Source organism: Brachycentrus maculatus, unplaced genomic scaffold, assembly GCF_059751285.1.
Source record: "Brachycentrus maculatus isolate JH-2025_06_01 unplaced genomic scaffold, ASM5975128v1 h1tg000199l, whole genome shotgun sequence".
NCBI lineage: Eukaryota > Metazoa > Arthropoda > Insecta > Trichoptera > Brachycentridae > Brachycentrus > Brachycentrus maculatus.
The window spans coordinates 444,513-468,106 of NW_028280950.1; the positions used below are offsets into that span (position 1 = coordinate 444,513).

The window sequence follows — 23,594 nt, forward strand, 5'->3', positions numbered from 1 at the left end:
AATAACGATCAATTTATACATGGTCGACTGGCGTGAACGGAGCCTTTTGACACGAGGCAAGTGTTACTTGATTCACGGGTTGCCGATGCCAAAACTGGCGGTCTAGCATTATATGAGACAGCTGTTACCACTGTTACATACTGGCTGGAAATATTGGCGGTGCTTGGGACAAATATTACCAGACACAAGCAGGTTTCAATATGTACGATATTGGCTGTAATGTGATGGGCAAGGCGTCTCGTCTTGGCCCAGTCAGAGACTAACTGCTTCGTGTCCTGATAATATCAAACTCATCAATCACCCATTTGATGATGATACAAAGCCAATATTAACTTGATTGTACTATCTACAGTACCAATATATATATATATATATATATATATATATATATATATATATATATATATATATATATATATATATATATATATATATATATATATATATATATATATATATATATATATACATATATATATATATATATATATATATATATATATATATATATATATATATATATATATATATATATATATATATATATATATATATATATATATATATATATATATATATATATATATATATATATATATATATATATATATTTGTTACATTTTCTCTTCTTTCATTCTTCTAACCCTCATTTGCACCCGATGGTGCTTAGGGCACTACATCATATAAACGCAGTGTTTTCTTGATCATTAACACATGAAGGAAAGGCGATCAGCCAGGGTAGTATTGAATGAGTATTACAGTTCAAAAAATTACTTATATTTACTTGACCCCGGCTAGGAATCGAACCCGGGACCTCTAGTACGGTAGCCGAGCGTGCTGACCATCACACTACGGAGGCGGAGAAATTTTCTCTTCTATACTACTGTAAAATATTTTTTTTCCATTCTTTTTATCTACAGTAAATAATGTACCATTTAAATCACACGAAATACTTAGAATAGAGAGTAAATATGTAAATACGTGATTAATCATATAATTTATTGATTCGGCATAAACTTTTTAGAATTAATTATTTAAAAAGAAAACACTTGTATAATACCACTTAATGAGTTTTATTTCATTTCACACGACTAGTTTTGAAAACATCTGTAGTTTGCCAAACTACTCATATATAATAATAATAAAACCCTTATCCGCACCCCAATGGTGCATAGGGCACTGCGTCATATAAACGCAGTGTTATCTTGATCGTTTACACATGAAGGAAAGGCGATCAGCCCTCCGCTTCAGGTACCAGTCCAGGGTAATATTGAATAAATATGACAGTGAAAAAATCACTTATATTTATTTTACCCCCCTTGGGAATCGAACCCGGGACCTCCAGAACGGTAGCCGAGCATGCTGACCATTACACTACGGAGGCGGACACTCATATATAATGAAATAAAACTCATTAAATAGTATTAAACAAGTGTTTAATTGGTTAAAATTATGTCAATAATAAATAGGAAAAGAAAAGAAGATTCTGCGAATCGTCCCCAATAGTAAACTGAATTTAAAAAAAAAAACTTTAAAAAAATACTTCACTTAATCTGACCATATTACAAATGCCATTTCTTTTAAAATAGTAAAATCTTAATAAAAAATATGTCATTTGAATATTGTACTTTATATCCTATCGAAAATATCACATGATTCCCTATCCCATTTAAGGCGGCTCGGGTGATGTTGGCAGGCTACACGTTTTATAAGATTTTCCATTCTTTGACCCGAATAAATTGTTTGAATTTTTCACCAATTTCATTTTAAGCCATTTGTTGCATCTGGTACTACCCCTTTAGGGAATCGATCCTTATCCTCTGACAAATCTCTCCAACTCGCTTATCATCCCTCAAATCTTACTGGCGGTATCTAGTATGTGCTTTTATTTTTAATGATTTCTTAACTAAAAAAGTGTTATTTGTTCGTTTTATAAAATGATCTAAAATGGAAAAAAACAATTTTTATTTTTCAAAAATATATTAGTCGCCTGAGAATAGATGATTGGCAGATAGCAAACTTAGATTTTTTAAAGTTTTTCTTGGTAAATACCATAATTTCTTAAAATCGATTGTGACACGTATTTCGATGCGTTCCGCATCATTTCCAAATACCAAAGAAATGCGCGAATGCAATCGATTTTAAGAAATTGTTGTAGATACCAATTAAAAATCAAATAAAAAATGAATAGATTTTATAACAAAATTTGATTTTATTGCTTTACGTGTAATAATGCCAAGTGTAATAACGTTACTTTAAAAATAATATCACATTTAAATAATATATATGTCAAAAACAATAAACATAATATGGATATGGATAGTATTTACCTCATTTATTCCAAATTCGCACACGTTCAGAAGGATATTAAATGCAGAGCAGTGAATGTTGATGCTGCATTTTTTGCCTTCTTTTATACCTTTTTTTCATGCAGTATTTTTTGTTTGTTTTATCCATTATTTACCTCATTAATTTGAAGAAAAAAAAACAACACACAAAAGTTATTGGTAATCTAATTTCGTTATTTACGGGTATATAGGTACCTAAACCATAATTTATTTTCCGTTTTCTCACTTTTCACTCCCGTATTACTCTTTACGTTACAGCTACGTCGGCTCTGTTTCACTCCAGCCAGCGTCTTACAATTTATGCTGACATTGTTTCAAAATTAAGTGAATCGCCTCTTGTGCCTTAGTCTCGCTAGATTGGATATGTACATAATATATTATGCTTGTTCATGTGTTCGTTCATATAAGGTCCATGTCGCTTTCTGTGGAGGAAGTTCATTAGCTTATGTTTGTGGTCGGTTGCTCTAAGGCGCCTATACCATATATAAGTCAGCTACAGATATCCCTCAATTTACGATCACTTTTATTTACAACTACTGCCTCCTGGAAACTGCGACGCCTTGTACGTACACTCTACTTAACACCAATGTCAATAAATTTCGGTTAACAATGTGATTGCGAAGTTAAACTTTGTAAAAAGGAATTCTAACAGTCAAATAATACAATTTAGTGTTCCCTTGAGCGATGCGTAATAGACTGTCAGTATATATTATGAATAGTAGTAAATATTTTTCAAATGGAGAAAAAACAGGTTTTACCTAAAAAGATCTGTTGCACAGTAAAAAGTTCATTAAGTGACTTGATATTTATTTTCAATACATTGTATTATATTTTTAAACTTTTAAAATTTTCTCCTGAAAAATTGAGTTTTTTGATTTATGACGTTCTTGAAAGGAGTGAGCCATATGTAGAGACTATGGCTCTGACAAAATGAAATGCAGAAAAGCTCAAGTGCACATTGCGATCCATGGAAAGATCGATGCTTGGTTTTTGACTCTGATGGATAAAATACTATAAAAAAAGATACCAGGAAAAGAACCAAAATAAAGGATATGGATCGCGTGGGAAAACTCGAATGGCAATAGGCAGGACATATTGCAAGACAGATGGACCCCAAAAATTTTACGATGGAGACCTTGGAAAAACAAAAGAGCTTTCGGAAGACCCCAAAAAAGATGGTCCGACGACATGGTCGCTGTAGGAGGTAGAAACTGTTTTTTTTTAGATGGGATTGCATTTATTATTTACCTTGCTTATTATGTACAGATTATTTAGTGGTTCATTTAGTGGTGGTAGAAACTGGTTGCAAGCAGCAACCGACTAGAGGAAATGGAAAGAAGGGGAAGAGGCCTATATTCAGCAGTGGAGGACAGAGGTCTCATGAAAAGAAGAAGAACTAGTAGTAATGAGTAGTTTATTTTCCTGTAGTAAAATCACGCGATTTTCGAAATATGAACTCAGAATTTTGAGTTATTGATACAAATAAAAGTAGTTTTTTAACTGTTGTGTTTTACATATAAATATCGCTGAAAAGTCTTTCTAGCACATTATGATAACTGTTTTCCAATAACATTTATCGCTTTTGCAGTTTTTTTGAGGTAGAGACTTTCATAAATTTTAATAAATGGTCCATATCGTGAAAATCACTTGGTTTTTATTGAGGTCATTTACGATTTTCTAAAATAAATATTTCTGTTCATATAAACTCATATTTAAGCATCACGTTATTTTCTGTATGGTTTAAGTGACTTGAAAATGGAAATCACGTTGTAGCAGAGCGGGGGTAAAACAAAGAATATCTGATCAGCCATCACATTTTTTAATCCGTATTTTTTTCTCCCTTTGTGGTTTAGTACATTGCTAGAGTTGCCTTTAATATTTCAATACCAAAAAAGAGAATAAACGTTTCTCCTTAAAAAAAAGTCATCCTGTGAAATTCTGTTGTAGTGTTGAAATATTGCCTTTGACAGGAGGGACGATCTCAGATTTGAGGCTTTAAAAAAGTGAACATATTCGCAGAAAAGCGAACATATGTTTATACTAGCTTAGCGCGTTGTACCATTATGCATGAATGAGATTCCGAGATGATTTACAAAAGAGTCAATATCGTATGTATGAGGAGATGCGTGGATATGGAAGAGGCGAAGATTGTGTGCAAAGACAGATTGGTGTGGCGCTCTATTCTCTCTGCCTACCTCTGCGGGGAAGGGGCGCGATAGTCAGAAAGTTAGTTTTCTTTAGTTTGAGTTTTGGTTAATTTTTTCGTTTGTTTGTGCATTTCATACTTTGCTTGAAATTCTATTTACGGCCACCGCAACAAAATTCGTCGTAAATCGGGTACTACCTGTGATTGATCAATTAGCTCTACATAGCTTTGAATCTATACCTCGCTAAGTTAAATTTATACTCGTATTAAGTTGTCCAATCAGCGTCACGTAAACGTGTGAATACCGCGATTCAATTAATACACCGGATAGTTCCACTGTTCGGGTTTATGCTTTATGCTTTACACCCTAAAGGTTCTAGAATCTAGACTGTAGTTTAAGTTATAGTTTGTTCTCAAGTTACGGCGTCGAAGTTTCCAAGTCCCAGTAACGCATGGGAAGTTGTCCTCAACTCCCCCCCCCCCGCTGACTGCGGTATTTATATTACGTACATGGAGACGTAAATTTTATAAGTTCTTTACATTATGTACGTTATCGAGGTCGTGGCGGTTAATCTGGTAATAATATTGGTTGCGGGTCGGATTTTAGTCCCGTTCGGGGTCTCCGAGGCAGGCCATGAGCTCGATCTATTGTACATTAACACTTTTCTTATCATTCATCTTTCACTTTGTGTAATACCACTTTAATAAACACTAATTCGTCACTACCGATTTCGAAATAATCATTCCATCATAAGGTCATTAAAATGAATTTGTTACGGTCTGACATTTATACAACTTTGTTTTGTCACGAATTAGTATTTTTAAAGTGGTATTACACAAAGTAAACGATGAATGATAAGGAGAGTATAATTTTACCATGCCACAATATTAACAATGCTTTTAATGTACAAAATATCGATCTATATTTACCACTACTTCTTAAAATCTGCTATGACATGTGTATCGAAACACGTGTCATTTTTAAAGACCGTGTGTGAAGCTAAGTCTAAATTTTAGATTCGTGTGTTTGAAACGTTAAAAGATGAAGAGGGGTAGAAGCTGTTCCTTATTTTTATTTATTTATTTTTTATCAGTAGGAGAATGTGGACAAACGGGGGAGGCTTTAGTCAATGTCATATTCTCAATGTTTATTATTTTCCCCTTTTCGCGAAGTTTTCATTCCAAATTACATTCCTAATTATATGATCAATTAAAATGATTTATTTGCTGTTCATCTTGTATGATTGTAAAATATAAAGTGTTGTACATCAAATACCGTCTGAGTCTGAAACAGCGACGAATTCTTCGCAAGATTCAATATTGATTTAATTGTGTTTAGAGTGTTATCGTCACAATCTGTATTACGTGAAGCTTTAAGTCAATTGTGCCAGAGACTGGATAGATTTAATACAATGAGCTTTGTATTAATTCAATAAAGGGTATCAACGTTAACGATACAACGTTAAACGTTTTATTTTATATAGCCCTCATCTTTATGGGGTTCTTATTCCAACTGCCTCCTGGCAGATCGCCTTAATACCCTTCTTACGACCGACCTCCCTAATCTGAGCGGTCCACGGAGGTATTTATTTTACTTTTATTGCGATTTTATGTATCGACAGAGCATTTCTCTATTGAAATCTTATATTCCCTGAGACAAACAAGACAGATGGCACCATTATTATAAGCAAGTTTTGTGCTTACCACAGGCTTTTCGTAGAACGTTCAAATCTTTTAGGATTCGCCTAGACAAACATTATGAATGCAATAGTAGGTCATCTTTAAGAAACTGAATTTTGAGATTTTAGTTGGAGTTGAAAGGTTGCGAAGTATTTAAAAACCTTTATTTTATATAAATTGTCCGCCTCCGTAGTAATGGTCAGCACGCTCGGCTACCGTTCTGGAGGTCCCGGGTTCGATTCCCAAGGGGGGTAAAATAAATATAAGTGATTTTTTCACTGTCATATTTATTCAAGATTACCCTGGACTGGTACCTGAAGCGGAGGGCTGATCACCTTTCCTTCATGTGTAAACCATCAAGATAGCACTGCGTTTATATGACACAGTGCCCTATGCACCATTGGGGTGCGGATAAGGGTTTTATTATTATTATATGAATTTGTTTATCATTATGGTACACTTTTCACATTTTGTTAGTCAACATAGTTGTTTTGGAGTTTTACGAACAATATTCGTAGTTTTATGATATTTAAATGCTATTAGGTATATTGTTATCAATATATTTTAATGTATATTTCTATCACTCCTTACTTTTGTCGTCATTGAACACAGACTTTCTAACGATTTTAGGCATGTCTGAAATATTACAAAGAGCATAATAATTACGTCTATTGTTATGTAATCTTGCGTCTCTGTTCAAACCTTTCTAATTGATGTATCTATTAGTAATGAATTTAATTGCTATAATTAGTATTTGAATGACGTTAAACAAAAAATTGGTTTTGCTTTTTTGTATAGGTATAACAACTTAATAAGCCTGTAAAATTAAAACAATAGTTTCTTATATTATTTCGAGACATAAAAATACTTTGTGTTTTGATCCACTCACATTTTTATTAACCAACTAGTTTCGGCAACAACCTGTTGCCCTCTTCAGGGTTTAATTTATGACTAAAACCTGAAGAGGGCAACAGGTTGTTGCCGAAACTAGTCGGTAAATAAAAATGTGAGTGGATCAAAACACAAAGTATTTTTATTTCTCGAAATAATATATCAATATGATCCACAAAGTTAATGCTTTCAATATTCAAAACACAATATTTTTTTTGCAGGCTTAATATAATTTGTTAAATAGGTCCTTGTTTTAATCTTCATTTGAAACGAATAACTCGTAAAGCCCTTATTAAGAGGATTGTCTGGAAAGAAGACTGCGAATGAAGATGAAGATGATGAAAAAATTTTTGATAAAATATATTTTGTATTCTTTTAAATCTCTTGAACTTGTAGTAGTAACATTTATTCATTTTAATTTATTTTATTTGCTTTATTTATCAATTATATAATGCTCTTCTACACGAAAATATAAAATGTCTTAGTAAAAACGTTGAAATCTTGAGACAAATTAAAGCTCCATTTTATCTCACGATTATGCTTATTCATTCATGCTCTGCTAAAAGATTCGCCATCTGATAATTTAAGGAAATCTTCTCAAACAAGAACGCGCTGCAAAACGTAACCAAAACGGGTTGAAAAAAGAGTGCGTATCAAAGAAATCGGCGAATTAATGCTGTGACGGGTATTTGTGTGAGTGAGTTTTCAATTTTATTTTTTGCACCATCTAGTACATACATTATTTGCTAGTACATATTTTAGATTACTTAAGAGAATTCAGGCGCGGATAATTTATTGCGTAAATAAAATTAACTTTTCTACAAGTGTCCTCCGATGGAAAAATGTAAATTCGTTAAGTATGTAATGCGAATATTTAAAAGATATAAGAGTAAAAAATACGATACAACCTTGAAGCTTATATATATATATATATATATATATATATATATATATATATATATATATATATATATATATATATATATATATATATATATATATATATATATATATATATATATATATATATATTATGGAAATGAAATACCACACCACAAAATGTGATTGGCAAGATATTGAGTTTAAGGATTTATTGCTATAAGATTTCCACGAGCAGTATTAACAGTTTATATGGTTAGGTGGGTTAAATAACAAATCAGCTTTGGACCACAAGTATCATCGAAAGCTCCCAACCGCATTTCCGGATCTGATATAGCAGCATCTAGGCCTCCTGACAGGCTTATTTTGCAAAGCAGTTATTTTTTGAACTAAGTTGCGAAAATAATTACAAAATTTTATTTTTAAAAAAGAGAAATATTTGTATTTTATTTTTTTACATTTCATCAAAGATGAAGAAGAATATGAAAGTCTAAGCATTTACGGGGCTGACGACCGTCATAGGCTGTGATCACTTTACACACGTGTAACATTCACCAATTCTACCCATTATTGACAACCACACTACTCAAATTCTTGAAAGCTCCATATATATGAACCAATTTTGAAACATTATTCTTGAATCACTAGAACTTCACAAGAGACATCTATTGTTGAGATGAAAAGAAGCTAATAGACATACTCAAAATGTTGTAAAGAAATATTTGTGTTTTTATTATTTACACAAATATTTCAATTTCATACTGTTTTTGTGAGCCTAAGTGGCTCATTATTAGAAATAGGTATCAAATTGTGGTAGAGTGGGTTCGAACCGAGAAATTCAACTGAACTGAGAGACTTAAGAGTCCGCGACACTAACCACGGCAACACAAAATTATAGGTATTATCTGACACAGAATCATCCAGGCTTCCTGACAGACCTTCTCTTGTACCCACAAGTAAATATGTATACAAAAAAATATCCCACAAAGGCATGGCCTGTGTGTGGGTACACAATATAATTTAGGTCATACTAAAGGGTATAAGGGTATAGGTATTATCTGATACAGAATCATCTAGGCTTCCCGACAGACCTTCTCTTGTGCCCACAAGTAAATATATATACAAAAAAAGATCCCACAAAGGCATGGCCTGTGTGTGGGTACACAATATAATTTAGGTCATAGTAAAGGGTATAAGGGTATTATCTGATACAGAATCATCTAGGCGTCCTGACAGACCTTCTCTTGTGACCACAAGTGACGTATATTTGGTTTATGCTTGTTCCCAGAACGCGTGGGGCTACACGTCCAAGTGGACCAACGAGTACTCGATCGTGCTGACCGGGGCGGCCGTGTACCACCGCTACTACCACTCGCTGTACGCGCACTGGCTGCCGCCGCTGCTGCACAAGGCCGTCGCGCAGGCGCACAACTGCGAGGACATCCTCATCAACTGCCTCGTGGCGCACGTCACGCGCAGGCCGCCCATCAAGCTCACGCAGCGCAAGCAGTACAAGGAGCCGCCGCAGTCGGCCGGGGCCAGGTGAGACTAGCGCTAGCTTTCTGCAAATACAGTGATGCCTTCCATAACGTACTTGATTCGTTCCAGGAGTACGTTCGTTATGTTTTTTTTGGATCCATTTATTCACAATTTATAGATAAGTATTTAGAACTTTTTTTTTTCACCAAGCCACCTTGTGTGTCTTGTCGGTGGAGTTCTTTTTTAATACATTTGTGAAACGCGTTTTCACATAACAATAAATGCTTTAAAAAAAACGTTCATTGCATATGATAACTCATGGATTTACAACATTTTGAGTGTGCCCAAATACTTGTTCACAAAATATCATCTCACCAATAGATGTCTCTTGTGAAGTTCTAGTGATTCAAGAATAATGTTTCAAAATTGGTTCATATATATAGAACGTCCAAGAATTTGAGTAGTGTGGTTGTCGATAATGGGTAGAATTGGTGAATGTTACACGTGTGTAAACTGATCGCTTAAACCAGCCTATGACGGTCGTCAGCCCCGTAAATGCCCAGACTTCCATCCATCTTCTTCATCTTTGATGAAATGTCATAAAAATCATTCTCATGGATTGTTAAACTCATACATTGATTCGCCGGAATTGGTGGCACGTATAAGTTTTAGAGTTCCCGGTCAGATTACTAGGACAATTGACACCTTAGCGCCTTCCACGAGTAGAACAAACTCTGAACATGGTTTCTATATTTATCGTCCATCAAAATTGGTCCACGATGAGTATGCGAATTTTGATGCTCTACTCGACATTGTCAGCACTAAGATCGCGTACATAGTAAGTCGATATTTATATCATGGTGTGTCCCAATTTTCGCATAATTTGTCTCGGACTTGAGCTTTGATCTTTCCCTTTTTCCCTTTTCTTCTTTCCCGCCCCTCTTCCAGGTATTTAAATTAAATGACATGTGAAATTTTGTAAGTGGAATGTTACAAATACCTGTTTTTTGTTAGTCATTATCGTAAATGTATTTATGTTACTGTTCTGTAAAATTTCAAAAATAAAATAAAAAACATAAAATATCGTACTGTAACATTTACAAAAAAGCCTAAAAAGTATTTTTTGTTTGGAAAGAAGTATAAAGTTGTGATCGTGAAGAAACGTATTACGTTTTTTGAGAATATAACACTTCTAGCCGCACTTACTGGTAGAAAAAAAAATGTAACGATTTTTTTAAATTAAAAATATACAGTTGATATAGACGAGTGTTTCGTACATAATGACAACTTAAATATATATCGGTATAGCACACGAACAGTTTTTTTTTATGGGCGTGCCTACATATCGGCACACAGTATTCAAGAGGCAAAGTGTCGTGCCGATAAATTGGCACGCAGCATCTAAGCTAAAGGGTTTAGCTATTGTAGTTTGAGTATCTCATTATCCTCCCAACACTTTGCATTTCAACATGTTATTTGGACTCTCCTTTCAATAAATCAAAAAACTAGATTTTTCAGGAGACCGTTTTTAAAGTTTCAAAATACAACACAATGTATTAAAAATAAATATCAAGCCACTTATTGAACTTTTAACTGTGTAACAGATATTTTTAGGTAAAACCTGAAGGTTTTTTCTCCATTTGAAAAACATTTAGATTATTTGAAAAAAATATTAAACAATACCTTTTTCTTCAAAATGCAAAAACAACACTTTCTGCCCTATAGCGAGTAAAAATAAAGTTAAAAATATGCCGCTTTTGCTGGAATATAGTACATTTCCTGGGCATTTCAAAAACATGCACAACTGAAAATTGACGATTTTTTTTATTTATGACGCTGTTGAAAGGAGTGAGCGATATAAGTTTTCCAGTTCCAAAAAAAATCACAATCGTATTCTAGCGTAATAGTTTTAATCGTATTTTAACCTATTTTTTCTGTATCACGTGACATGCCGATTTCCAAACTGTAAATTACTTTTTCACATCCCTAATAAAATAGCCGTTATAGATTTTACATAGAGTTATGCTTTGAGTATGATTTTTCCGCCAACCTTCACGCTAACTTCGGAACAACTTTCCGTTCAGCCGTAAGATAAAATACACAAATTTAAACCAAAACACGAAAACTTCGGCGATACCGTAAATACGAGAATGCCAGCGGCGATATTAAAATGTTTTCTTAGAGTTCGGGAACATCACGTTAGCAGTTTGTATCTGATGGTGGCTCTAATGGCCGTAATCAAGATTTATTAGTAACTTTAAAATAACATTTTGGAAGAAAAACCCTCTTAATGTGATATAAATTACTTGTGTGTAGTCATTATACATATTAATATATATATATATATATATATATATATATATATATATATATATATATATATATATATATATATATATATATATATATATATATATATATATATATATATATATATATATATATATATATATATATATATATATATATATATATATATATATATATATATATATATATATATATATATATATATATATATATATATATATATATATATATATATATATATATATATATATATATATATATATATATATATATATATATATATATATATATATATATATATATATATATATATATATATATATATATATATATATATATATATATATATATATATATATATATATATATATATATATATATATATATATATATATATATATATATATATATATATATATATATATATATATATATATATATATATATATATATATATATATATATATATATATATATATATATATATATATATATATATATATATAATAAACCAAATATATACATATTTAAATATATGAAAAACTTTAATTTTTTAATGTATTTAAATGATATAAAATCATTGGTGTTTCAATTTAAAGTGTGAATCGTTATGACCTTTTTTAAACTCTTCAAACTCCAAAAATTTAATTTTACCATGGTATCTTTATTGTCCGCCTCCGTGGTGTAATGGTCAGCGTGTTTAGTTACCGTGCTGGAGGTCCCGGGTTCGATTCCCAGGGGGGGAGGTGAAAATAAATATTGGTGATTTAACACTGTAATATTTATTTAATATTACCCTGGACTGGTTCCTGAAGCGCAAGAGTGATCACCTTGCCTTCATGTAAGTAATGATCAAGATAATACTGCGTCAATTTGATGCAGTGCCCTATGCACCATTAGGTGCGGATAAGGGTTATAAAAAAAAATCTTTATTATCAGCAAAATCACCATGTCAGTTCAACACGATTCAAGCGTGATCTGTCAAAGAAAGTCTATTGAGAAAAAAACAATATAATGGGATTTCAATGCAATAAATGCCGATTAAATAAATGTTGTTTCAATTTTAGATCTACATTTTTTGTTTTTGTTCCCAGATCGCCGTGGAACGATCCCGATCATTTCATCCAGCGGCAGTCTTGTCTGAACACGTTCGCGGCCGTGTTCGGCTACATGCCCTTAGTCCGGAGCAGGGTGCGGCTGGACCCCGTGCTGTTCCGGGACCCCGTCTCCAACCTGCGGAAGAAGTACCGACAGATCGAGCTGGTGGGTAGCTAGCGAAGGCCGCAGCCCTAGGACGCGGCGCCCGCGGGCAGGCTCGAACTCCAAATGGCCGACGTGTTCGGGATGCGAGTCTTCCTGAATCGTGCGCGAGTGTGACAATTGCGAGTTTTCCGAAAATTCCACGATTGGGACCTAAACGATTTACGAATTTGTCTTTTGCTATCCTGTGAGTGTTTCAAATCCCGTATACTTCTAAATTAATCGAGATGAATTACTGAATTGTCGTTTTTTTTTTATCTGGGGCCTACTTCTAAATGCCTGTCTTCTTTTTCTTAATTTTTAGCCTTCTGTCCTCCACTGCTGGATATAGGCCTCTTCCATTTCTTTCGGTAGATCGCTGTTCGCAGCCAATTTTTATCCCCCACAGCGGCTATGTTGGACCATCTTTCTTGAGGTCTTCCGACACCTCTCTTAGTTTCTTAAGGTCTCCATCTTAAAATTTTCCAAAAGAAAAGAGTCCATCTTGTGGGTCTTGTCTTGCCCATTGCCACTTTAGTCTTGCTACGCGATCCATGATATCCACTATTATGGTTCTGCTCTTAATTTTCTACTTTTTTATTAAATGTCTAAATTTCGGTATCAATATTACAAGTTCAGTTCTCACAATGAAGATTTCATTGATGTCCTAAAATAGTCGTATGACATATCGCTCACTCCTTTCAAGAACGTCATAAATCAAAATACTTGATTTTTCAGGAGAGCGTTTTTAATGTTAAATATTATAATGCAATGCATGAAAAATAAATATGAAGCCACTTTTTGAACTTTTTACTGTGCAACAGATCTTTTTAGGTAAAACCTGAAGGTTTTTTCTCCATTTGAAAAATATTTAGTATATTTGAAAAAACAATTAAACAATACCTTTTCTTCAAAATGCAAAAACAACACTTTCTGCCCTGTAGCGGGTAATTATTAAGTTAAAAATATGCCGCTTTTGCTGGGATATAGTACATTTTCTGGGCATTCCGAAGACATGTACAACTGAAAATTGTCGATTTTTGATTTATGACGTTCTTGAAAGGAGTGAGCGATATATGTAACTAACCGAGATTAAAATTTTAACGTTCAAAACCTTCTCAACTTAAAATATGACAAAGGCATTTCTAGAATTAGGCCTCAGTGCAGATGCTGCGATTGGGACCTTAACAAATGATTAATCTGTGAGTGTTTCATATCTCGTAATCCTGTAATTCCTTGATTTATTCAGATAAAATACTGTATTCTAACTACATATATCTTCTATCAACCGTATTTTGTATCAATCACCGGGTACGATTACTTAGTAAATATTCTCTGGGACCTACGTAGATGATATTACATCTGTATCTTACAGTGGTTCATACCTTCAGTTCCTGTGATTTATCTGAATACACCATTCATGTTCTATTTCCTTGTGTACTCACCGTATTCGCCATTTGTAAATGGTTTCGGAAATTATTTAACAATGTATTAGAACCAAGGTGATTGCATAGTGGGACTATTACTATTGCATAAATATTTTCTTGTTTAAATATATCGTATTCTATTACTTACCATTCTTAAATGTTTTTTTGCCGTCTTTACGGCAATTTTTAACTCCTTTTTGAAATTCCATTATTGGGACCTATATGTTTTCGTCAACTTAATTTTCACATTTCAATCTCATTTCCTATTTCTCTGTAGTTCGTGATATTTACATAGTTGAAATATTCTTTGAAGTTCTGTGATTGGGATTTAAGAATTCACACATATCAATTTGTATTTTTATTTGATTTTCGTTTTGAGATTCTTTTAAGTTATTATTAAGATTTTACGCATTCTATCTCTTTAGTTTATTTCTTTTAGTCCAGTCAACGATAAGTGATTTCTCTTCATAATGGTTTGGTTATAAAATATTACTATCGGTGATCCTCTGATGATCCAGAGATTTTCTTTATGGTGAGCAGACTTTAGTGAAATCTTCAATTTTATGAACGTTTTCGTCTTTCCTAATATTATGTGACCACATGTGTGCGGGAGATAAAAATGAAAGTCTGAATACTTATTATTATAATTCCATGTAAATTATGAATACTTTACATTTGGTTGGGTTTAACGAGACGAATGAATGAATGAAACGCCAATAATCAAATAAGGTATTAATAATTATGGGATTTTATTTTTATTTTGGTTAAAACATTTAAATTAAAGTACTCCAAATTAATACTTAAAATATGAAGCGAAGTTAAATTAAAGCAATACAAAAGCATCTTTGCGTACTGAGTAAGCCATAATTTAGTTTTATTAATTAAATAATTTGTTTAAATATTGCTTGTAAAATTTATAATAAGCATTCCTCCTGTACCCTATCATTTTAACATTCCACTAAAGCAAAAACTCGATAAGATCAAATTCTCCATCGACCTGATTGAAATATATATATATATATATATATATATATATATATATATATATATATATATATATATATATATATATATATATATATATATATATATATATATATATATATATATATATATATATATATATATATATATATATATATATATATATATATATATATATATATATATATATATATATATATATATATATATATATATATATATATATATATATATATATATATATATATATATATATATATATATATATATATATATATATATATATATATATATATATATATATATATATATATATATATATATATATATATATATATATATATACATATAAACTAGTTGCCACTATCCCATTTATCATATTATTGGCAATAATAAGCAAATAAAGCAATTGAAAATGCCATATGGTAAAAAATCTAGTTTTATTTAGTCAATTTACTTCACTATGACCTAATAAGTTTTAGCAATATGACGTCAATTATTACAATTGAAGATAAATCTTTATTTATAAAAGCCATTTTACTTGCGTGCCACAAATTATAAAGTTTTACTTTATGTATTGTACATGTTTGCCAACTACGAATTTAGAATGACTCAACGTTAACAAAAGCTTGATATGCGAAAACATAACTTGACATTTTTTTTGCTTATACTCATATGTATTATTGAAATTTTGATTTTATAAGCATATCATTTTATTGTAGTTTTGGAAGAACAGAAAATTGTTTATTTTGAAAATATTGTTTTTCTAAAAATTTAGTTTCGTCTACTGGTAAGTTACATTTGACTAATAAATTACAAATTTTGAAGAATGGGTTGGATTTTGTTACTTGACTTTTTAATATGTTTTTCAGTTATAGAAACATCAATTAATGATTGTATGAAAAAGACATCAGTATTTTAAATAAAAATATTGAAAAAGCGAGACATACCATGGTGAATTGGCCAATTTTTAAAAGTAATGATATATTCTGTTTTAAGAATACGTAATTTGTAAATTTTTTGTACATTTTAAATCTGACTATTCGCTTTAGCCTCTGTTAATTTACTGAAAGCAATAAATTAATCCAGATTACCGATTTCTTTTTGGTACGATGAATTTTTCCAAGTCCATTTAATTAATATTTACACTTATAATAAAAAGGAAATACTTCAGGTATCGTCTTTTATATTTTCAAATATAAATTATCAGAAATTATTAAAAATTATATGTAAGGGATGACTTTTTTGCTTTTGATAATTGCTATATTTATTTGTATTTTTATTTGGAAACTCTCCTTTAATTTCATTTTGGTGTAATTTGTTTAAAATTTTAGAAACGCATTGTTAAATAAAAATACTTTTACTTAAAAAAAACATGTTTCTACATGGTTTGTTTGATCTATGACATTTTCAAATAAAAACCGGGTTTCATGAAGCAATTCGTCAATAATTAAAATTGTTTTGTTAATTACTCATATGTGCATTTGAGTGTTTGTACTTTTTGTATTTTTGGGTATTTTTTTACATTTTAAGTTAATATAATTGTAAATAAATTCATGTGTATTTATTATTATCACTTAAATTATTTAAAAATTTCCTGGTGGCTTTATGTGGTGTCTTTTTTATTTATCAACGTTTTTTTTAAAGATCCTTAAAGCTTACGAATATTTATAATAGGAAGGTGTCAATTTGATACTTAAAGTAAGGTATCTTTACGAAGTCAATGTTGCAATCTTTAAATATTCTATGCGTTATTATAACTGTCTCCACTTAAAACGAAGCATGTATCATTTTTATACAACAGAAGTCTGAGTATCCCAGGGCTCACGACCTAACGTTCAGCTATCTGAAAGTGATCACTTTATACACTTAAAATTCATTCTACCCATCACTGAATATCCAAACTGTATTACTTAAAAATCATGCATATATGCACTGTTTTTGGATTCCTTTCGCGTGTAAGTTGTAACTTTGGCAGACAGTGGTACCCTCTGTTGAGAATTTGTGAAGTATGAAAGAAGCTTTATCTCGAGTTGAGACACTTATACCATACATACATACATACATATATTGACATGTCATCCGTAGGGTGAATAATCTAGTGTCTGAAAGAATAAATAATGAAAACAAAATTTAAATTTTCAGATTCGTGCGATTGAATAAATTGAACTCTTGTTAATCAAATACTAAAGTTAATTTAAAATAAACATTTTACCGGTGAATCGTTTAATAGAATTTACAAAAACACGTTTTTCACTTAACCGTTCAAAAGTTTAATAAAATTTAATAAAACACGTGTTTTACTTGCCCATTCAAAGGTTTAATTTTTGTTGTTGGTTATTTATCTGTTTGTTTTATCCGTACAACATCAAATAAAAGCAGACGCCTTAAACTCACAATTGATGATTTTAATTTTTGTTCAACCATTCCAAACATTATTATCAACAGTATAGGACTAACAAGCAACTTTTAAAATGAAGCAGCCGGATACATAAATTTTAAAAGTTAATACTATCACATCATTTAGAATATATCTTTTATCGTTTGTACAATATTTTATTTTTAAAAAAAGTTTGCCATGTCTGCCTCCGTAGTCCATTTTGCTACTAGCACGTTAACCTATCATCCATGAGGTCCTGGATTCGATTCTCAGTGGGAAACCATAAAAATTTGATAATAAATATTTTTAATATTACTTTGTGCATAGTCGTTTTTTTACAGAAATGTTAGTTTTGTTCGTATATAACCACTCCTCGAATTTTTTTTTACCGGTTTCGAGACGTGCCCGTCTCTTCTTCAGGTGAATCACTACAAAAGCATGCAAACAATACTACACGTACGACCTAAATCGTATATGATTAACATTTTGTGTAGTTGTGTGTGAATAGTGCTATGGTAGTGGCGTGTAGTATTGTTAGCAGGCTGTTGTAGTGATTCGCCTGAAGAAGAGACGGGTACGTCTCAAAACCGGTATGAGTAGGTATTATACTAACATTTTTGTAAAATGTTTTTTTTTTTTTTTAAGTTAATGTATATTGATCACCAACATAGCGAAGTGGTTACCGCGCTTGGCTATCTTGCTGGAGATCCCGGGATCAATTCCCAGGCGGTTAAAAATAAAGAAGTGTTTTTTCTTTGTAATATTTATTCAATATTACCTTGTACTAGAAATTGATCACCTTGCTTTCATATTTTTAACGATCATCTTAAAATTGCATCAATTTGGTGCAGTGCTCTATGCACCATTGGATGCGGATGAAGGTCAACAGTAAGAGTAATTTTTTTTAAATATTTCAACGGGGATCTACGCAAAGGAACAATCGCTTTGCCTTCGGGTAATTAACGATTAAATCATCTCGTGATAAGAATGCAGTGCCTTATGCACTATTAGGTGGGGATGAAGGTCGGAAGAAATTTGGCCTTGGGATGTCTTGTTTTAATATCTAAGGGAGAAAAATCTCAGATTAAAAATAGTATTAAAAAAGAATAATAATACGATGATTCAAAAAAAATATTTTTAATATTAATAATAAAAAGTTGAATTTTGATTGTTACATTACGAGTTCTAATTTTCCTTTAAAGATTTCCTTGAGCATAAATAAAATGACGTAGATGTCAATCGCGTTACTGTAAATCGTGTTTAAATATCCTTAATAAAATAAAATTGACGTCAAATCTCGCAGACTTGACGATTATAAAAATATTTAGTTTATCTTAGCGGAATCAAAGTCGAATCGTATTATTTATTCAAGTGTGAATTCTTAGTAACTGGAAATGAAAAAGTTGCTGAAAATGAATTTTCCTCGAGTAACGAAATTGTCTTATAAGATAAAATCGTTAAAAAATTTACATCGGAATATCTTGATGCCAAATTGACAAATTGATTTAACTTTTTATTTTATTATTTTGAGAAATTAAAAGACTTTGTTTTTTGATACACATTTGTGTAACAAAGTCTTTTTATTTCTCAAAATAATATATCTCTTTGATCCACAAAGTTAATGCTTTCAATATTCAAAATATAACTTTTTATTGACTTTATAATATTATGTACGCAATATTCGATAATATTAAAAACTCATAAAAAAATCTCACAATTATGTGAAAACAAAGACTTAATGTTTTTTATTCCAGTTTTAAATTAATATTCACGTTTTATTTTAAAACAACTTTTTGGAGTTTCATCTTAGAAGCACCTACTCTTATAAGAAGGTAATTTGTAATCGTTTAAATTTTTTATACATTTTTACTACTCCATATACTGTTTACCATTTCTGATCCCTCTTATCCGCACTCAACGGTGCATAGGGCACCGCATGTGATCGACGCGGCGTTATCTTAATCGTCAATTATACTATGGTAAAATTATTAGTACTGCGCTCCAGATTCTTAGATCTAATGTGGAATATATCGTGGGTATACTGACAAAAAACTTCAACTCTAAAATCCCTGTTATTTTAAACTTTATTATTAAAACTTTAAGCCTGAAAAAACGAACTAACTAACTAACTTTCACACCGCTTTACCGCAGCGGTAAGCAAAGAGAATCGAACGCCACACCACTCTGTCTTTGTGAACATTCTTCGCCTTTTCCACATTCATGCATCTCCTCATACATACTTGGCGATTGTTACGACTGCTGACCAATACCCGCTATTAAATTTAATGTTGAATTTACTTTCAAAACCACATAAATATGACATTTCAAGCTACTTAGTGTATTTCGCCAGTTTATAGAACGTTAAAAACTTTACAATTTGCATTATTTAGTCAAAACTGCATTTTTTTGAGTTAAAGTTTGTTGCCATCACACCCACGAAACAATTATTATTCGATAGCATATAGATACAGAAACAAATAAAGAAGGAAAAGCAAACAAACAAAAAACTAAATTAGTAGCAATGACTGGGATATTCGGGATTGCATACCCGTACTCGTACAAGCTTATGTAAGCTAATGTGTTAGTCCTGAAAGTGTATAGTTACAGTCTCATTACTATTGGTGGGAGTAAAGTCTACTCTTAATAGACAGTAGACGGCTCTCTGTTCTATCGCTTCTAGACAATTTCCTATGCAGGCAGCGCATTGGTGGTTATAGGATTCCTACCTTTAGTTAATTGGACTGCCTCAACGAAATGGAGCACAGTGGAATGCAAATCAACTTTAGATTAATATGTTCAAATAATTAATTGGTTTTTTCAAGTAAAAAAACCCAAAAAATGCAATCAACTGTGTCAAATACTCTTAATTTTCTTGTTATCTTCTAACCCTTATCCGCACCCAATGGTGCATAGGGGACTGGACAATATAAACGCAGTGTTGTCTTTTTTTAGTATTGGAAAACCAACAGAACATTTAACAAAAATAACATAACATATAAAAATTTGAAATAAATATATTATGTTATTTTTGTTAAATGTTCTGTTGAATGTTAAAATTTCACTTAAGTAATCTACAAATAAAAATAAACTCTCATGTACATAAAAGTATAACTATATAATAACTAAATTTTCTTTATCAACTAGTCAAATAGACATCTACAATATTTCTCTTAAACGTATTAAAGGAAACATTATTGATGTCTATTTCATTAAGCATTACACTGCACATATCGCAGGCTCGATTTTAAAATGAATTTTGGTAGGACTTGGTGTGCATTTTAGGAATTTAAAATTATTTTTGTTTCTGGTCTGTGCTCCCGGGACTCTAATATTGATAAAAGCTCTGGGCAATCTACATAATTATTAAAAAATGTACACAGAAAAATAAGGTCAGCATTGTTCCTACGTGTTACGAGCTTGGGTAAATTTATAAATTCATTGCTTGGAGCCATCCGTCTAAAATTACAATATAAAATCAATTCTGATTGTATGTATCTTGATCGTTTAAGTATGAAGGAAAGGTGATCAGTCCTCCTCTTTAGGTACCAGTCCAGGGTTAAATAAATTAGTGTGTCTTTAAAAAAAACTATTTCTTTTATTACGCTTTCCGTCCTATTCCAGAGAAAACATGTCAAGATAAGTGAATCGAACCCTAGACCTCCATAAAGTTGTCCTGGAATTCAACATCACGACTGATATTGAAGATTTTTTTATGTGATCGTTTTATGTTACGATGAAATATCTCACTGGAAAATAAATGAAACGTAATATTGGAATGCCCATACACTTGAACACACGTTTCTGAGTGATAAATTAATAAACATAATTTATATTTGAAGCACTAACTTTGTGATTTTCCATTTTATAATGATAATGTTACGTTGTTTTAAAATAACTATTAATATTTTATTATAACTTAACTATAATATCTGCCGGTTTCGAACCTAACCGCTTCTCATCAAGACATAATCAGTCTTGATATAGAACCGGTTAGCATCGAAACCGGTAGACATTATAATTAAGTTGTAATAAAATATTTATGGTTTATATTACAATTAAGTTATAATAAAATATTTAGTTATTTTAAAACAAAGTAACATTTTAATTATAAATTAATAAACGTTTCTAATGTATCGCTAAATTGCATGGCCTCACAATGCATACTATTCTTTATACATATCGCTCACTCCTTTCAAGAACGTCATAAATGAAAAATCGTCAATTTTCAGTTGTGCATGTTTTCAGAATGCCCAGAAAATGTACTATATCCCAGCAAAAGAGGCATATTTTTAACTTAATATTTCCCCGCTACAGGGCAGAAAATTTTGTTTTTGCATTTTGAAGAAAAGGTATTGTTTAATTATTTTTTTAAATAAACTAAATATTTTTCAAATGGAGAAAAAACCTTCAGGTTTTACCTAAAAAGATCTGTTGCACAGTAAATAGTTCAATAAGTGGCTTGATATTTATTTTTAATACATTGTGTTATATTTTTAAACTTTAAAAACGTTCTCCTGAAAAATCTAGTTTTTTGATTTATGACGTTCTTGAAAGGAGTGAGCGATATGTAGATACATTTTCTCAGGTCTATTGTGAATCCAGCCCCTAAAATTAATTCCTTTTGAAATGAGTTTTGTATTATTGAAGGTTACGTTATTACTTCATTATTTATTTATAATTTAAATAGTCACATTATAAACGTTTAGTACGAATTGTCGATATTCTAATTATTTTAGCGAGTAATTATTTCGTGTATTTGTCAAAGTTTAGAGTGGTTGTTCGCTTCAGGTTTAATTTATTCCGTCACTGTATTTGTTTCGACATGACGAACATTTCATTTGACAATTTGACAATTCATAGCGATCATTGTTGTTCCGTACTTAATTACGTATATTCCTTATTGTACTGCTAAATTGAATTTCAGATTCGAGAATAGACATACAAGGATTTTATTTAAATGTAATATTTATCGTATGAAACTCTAAATTCATACGCGGGTATTTGGTAATATTTCATATAAAAGACACACTTGACTTATTATGGTTCCTGATTATAAATTCAATACAATTTTAAAATTTAAGATTTATTCGGTAAATACCAAAGCACAGAGCTCGATATAAAGCTAGTACAGAATCTCATAGGAAGAAACTTATAATTTATAAAAGAAAAACTTGTTGATCAAAATAGTTGTATTTACCAAGTAAAACTGAAATTAAAAATGGATAAAAATTACCATGAAGTGACTGCGGAATCAATTTATGAAAAAAATACAATTTTTGAAATTTACTCATCAAATAAAATTATCATTTTATTTCAAGCAATGTTGCATGTATTTAGAGATCTTTACGACCTATGACTCGATAACGTTAACGACTGATCTACGTAGTGAATCTGGACATTGACATTTTGAAACCGGTTGCCAATCAGTATTGTCAGGAAATTAATTAAGAAAATTGTTGATTATTTAAACCCATATGAACCCATATATGTTGAACGTTACAACAACATACGTAATCCTAAAAATTGTTTATGCCAGACAGCTCTTTGACAGCTGCTGAAATATTGTACACCCACAAGAACAAGCTTATTATATTCTTTCTTTTCCATGTAACCAGACTGTGCTTCAGCAACGCGTTGCCGGGTATGTATGTTTGTTTATATATATATATATATATATATATATATATATATATATATATATATATATATATATATATATATATATATATATATATATATATATATATATATATATACATATATATATATATATAATACAAACATGGAATACCCCATTTATACGAAATCCATTATCTCTTTTTCGAATTACA

General features: G+C 31.0%; 1 protein-coding gene across 1 annotated transcript in view; it reads left to right on the forward strand.

The window, feature by feature from the left end:
- ttv (exostosin glycosyltransferase 1 ttv) overlaps nucleotides 1–13,787 on the forward strand; it is a 288,324-nt gene extending 274,537 nt beyond the window's left edge. The window contains exons 7-8 of the mRNA XM_088263413.1: nucleotides 9,233–9,486; nucleotides 12,828–13,787. Of these exons, the coding sequence (XP_088119539.1) occupies nucleotides 9,233–9,486; nucleotides 12,828–13,008 (435 nt within the window). The 3' untranslated portion in view covers nucleotides 13,009–13,787. The remainder of the gene's footprint in view (nucleotides 1–9,232; nucleotides 9,487–12,827) is intronic.
- The last annotated feature ends 9,807 nt before the right edge of the window (nucleotides 13,788–23,594 follow it).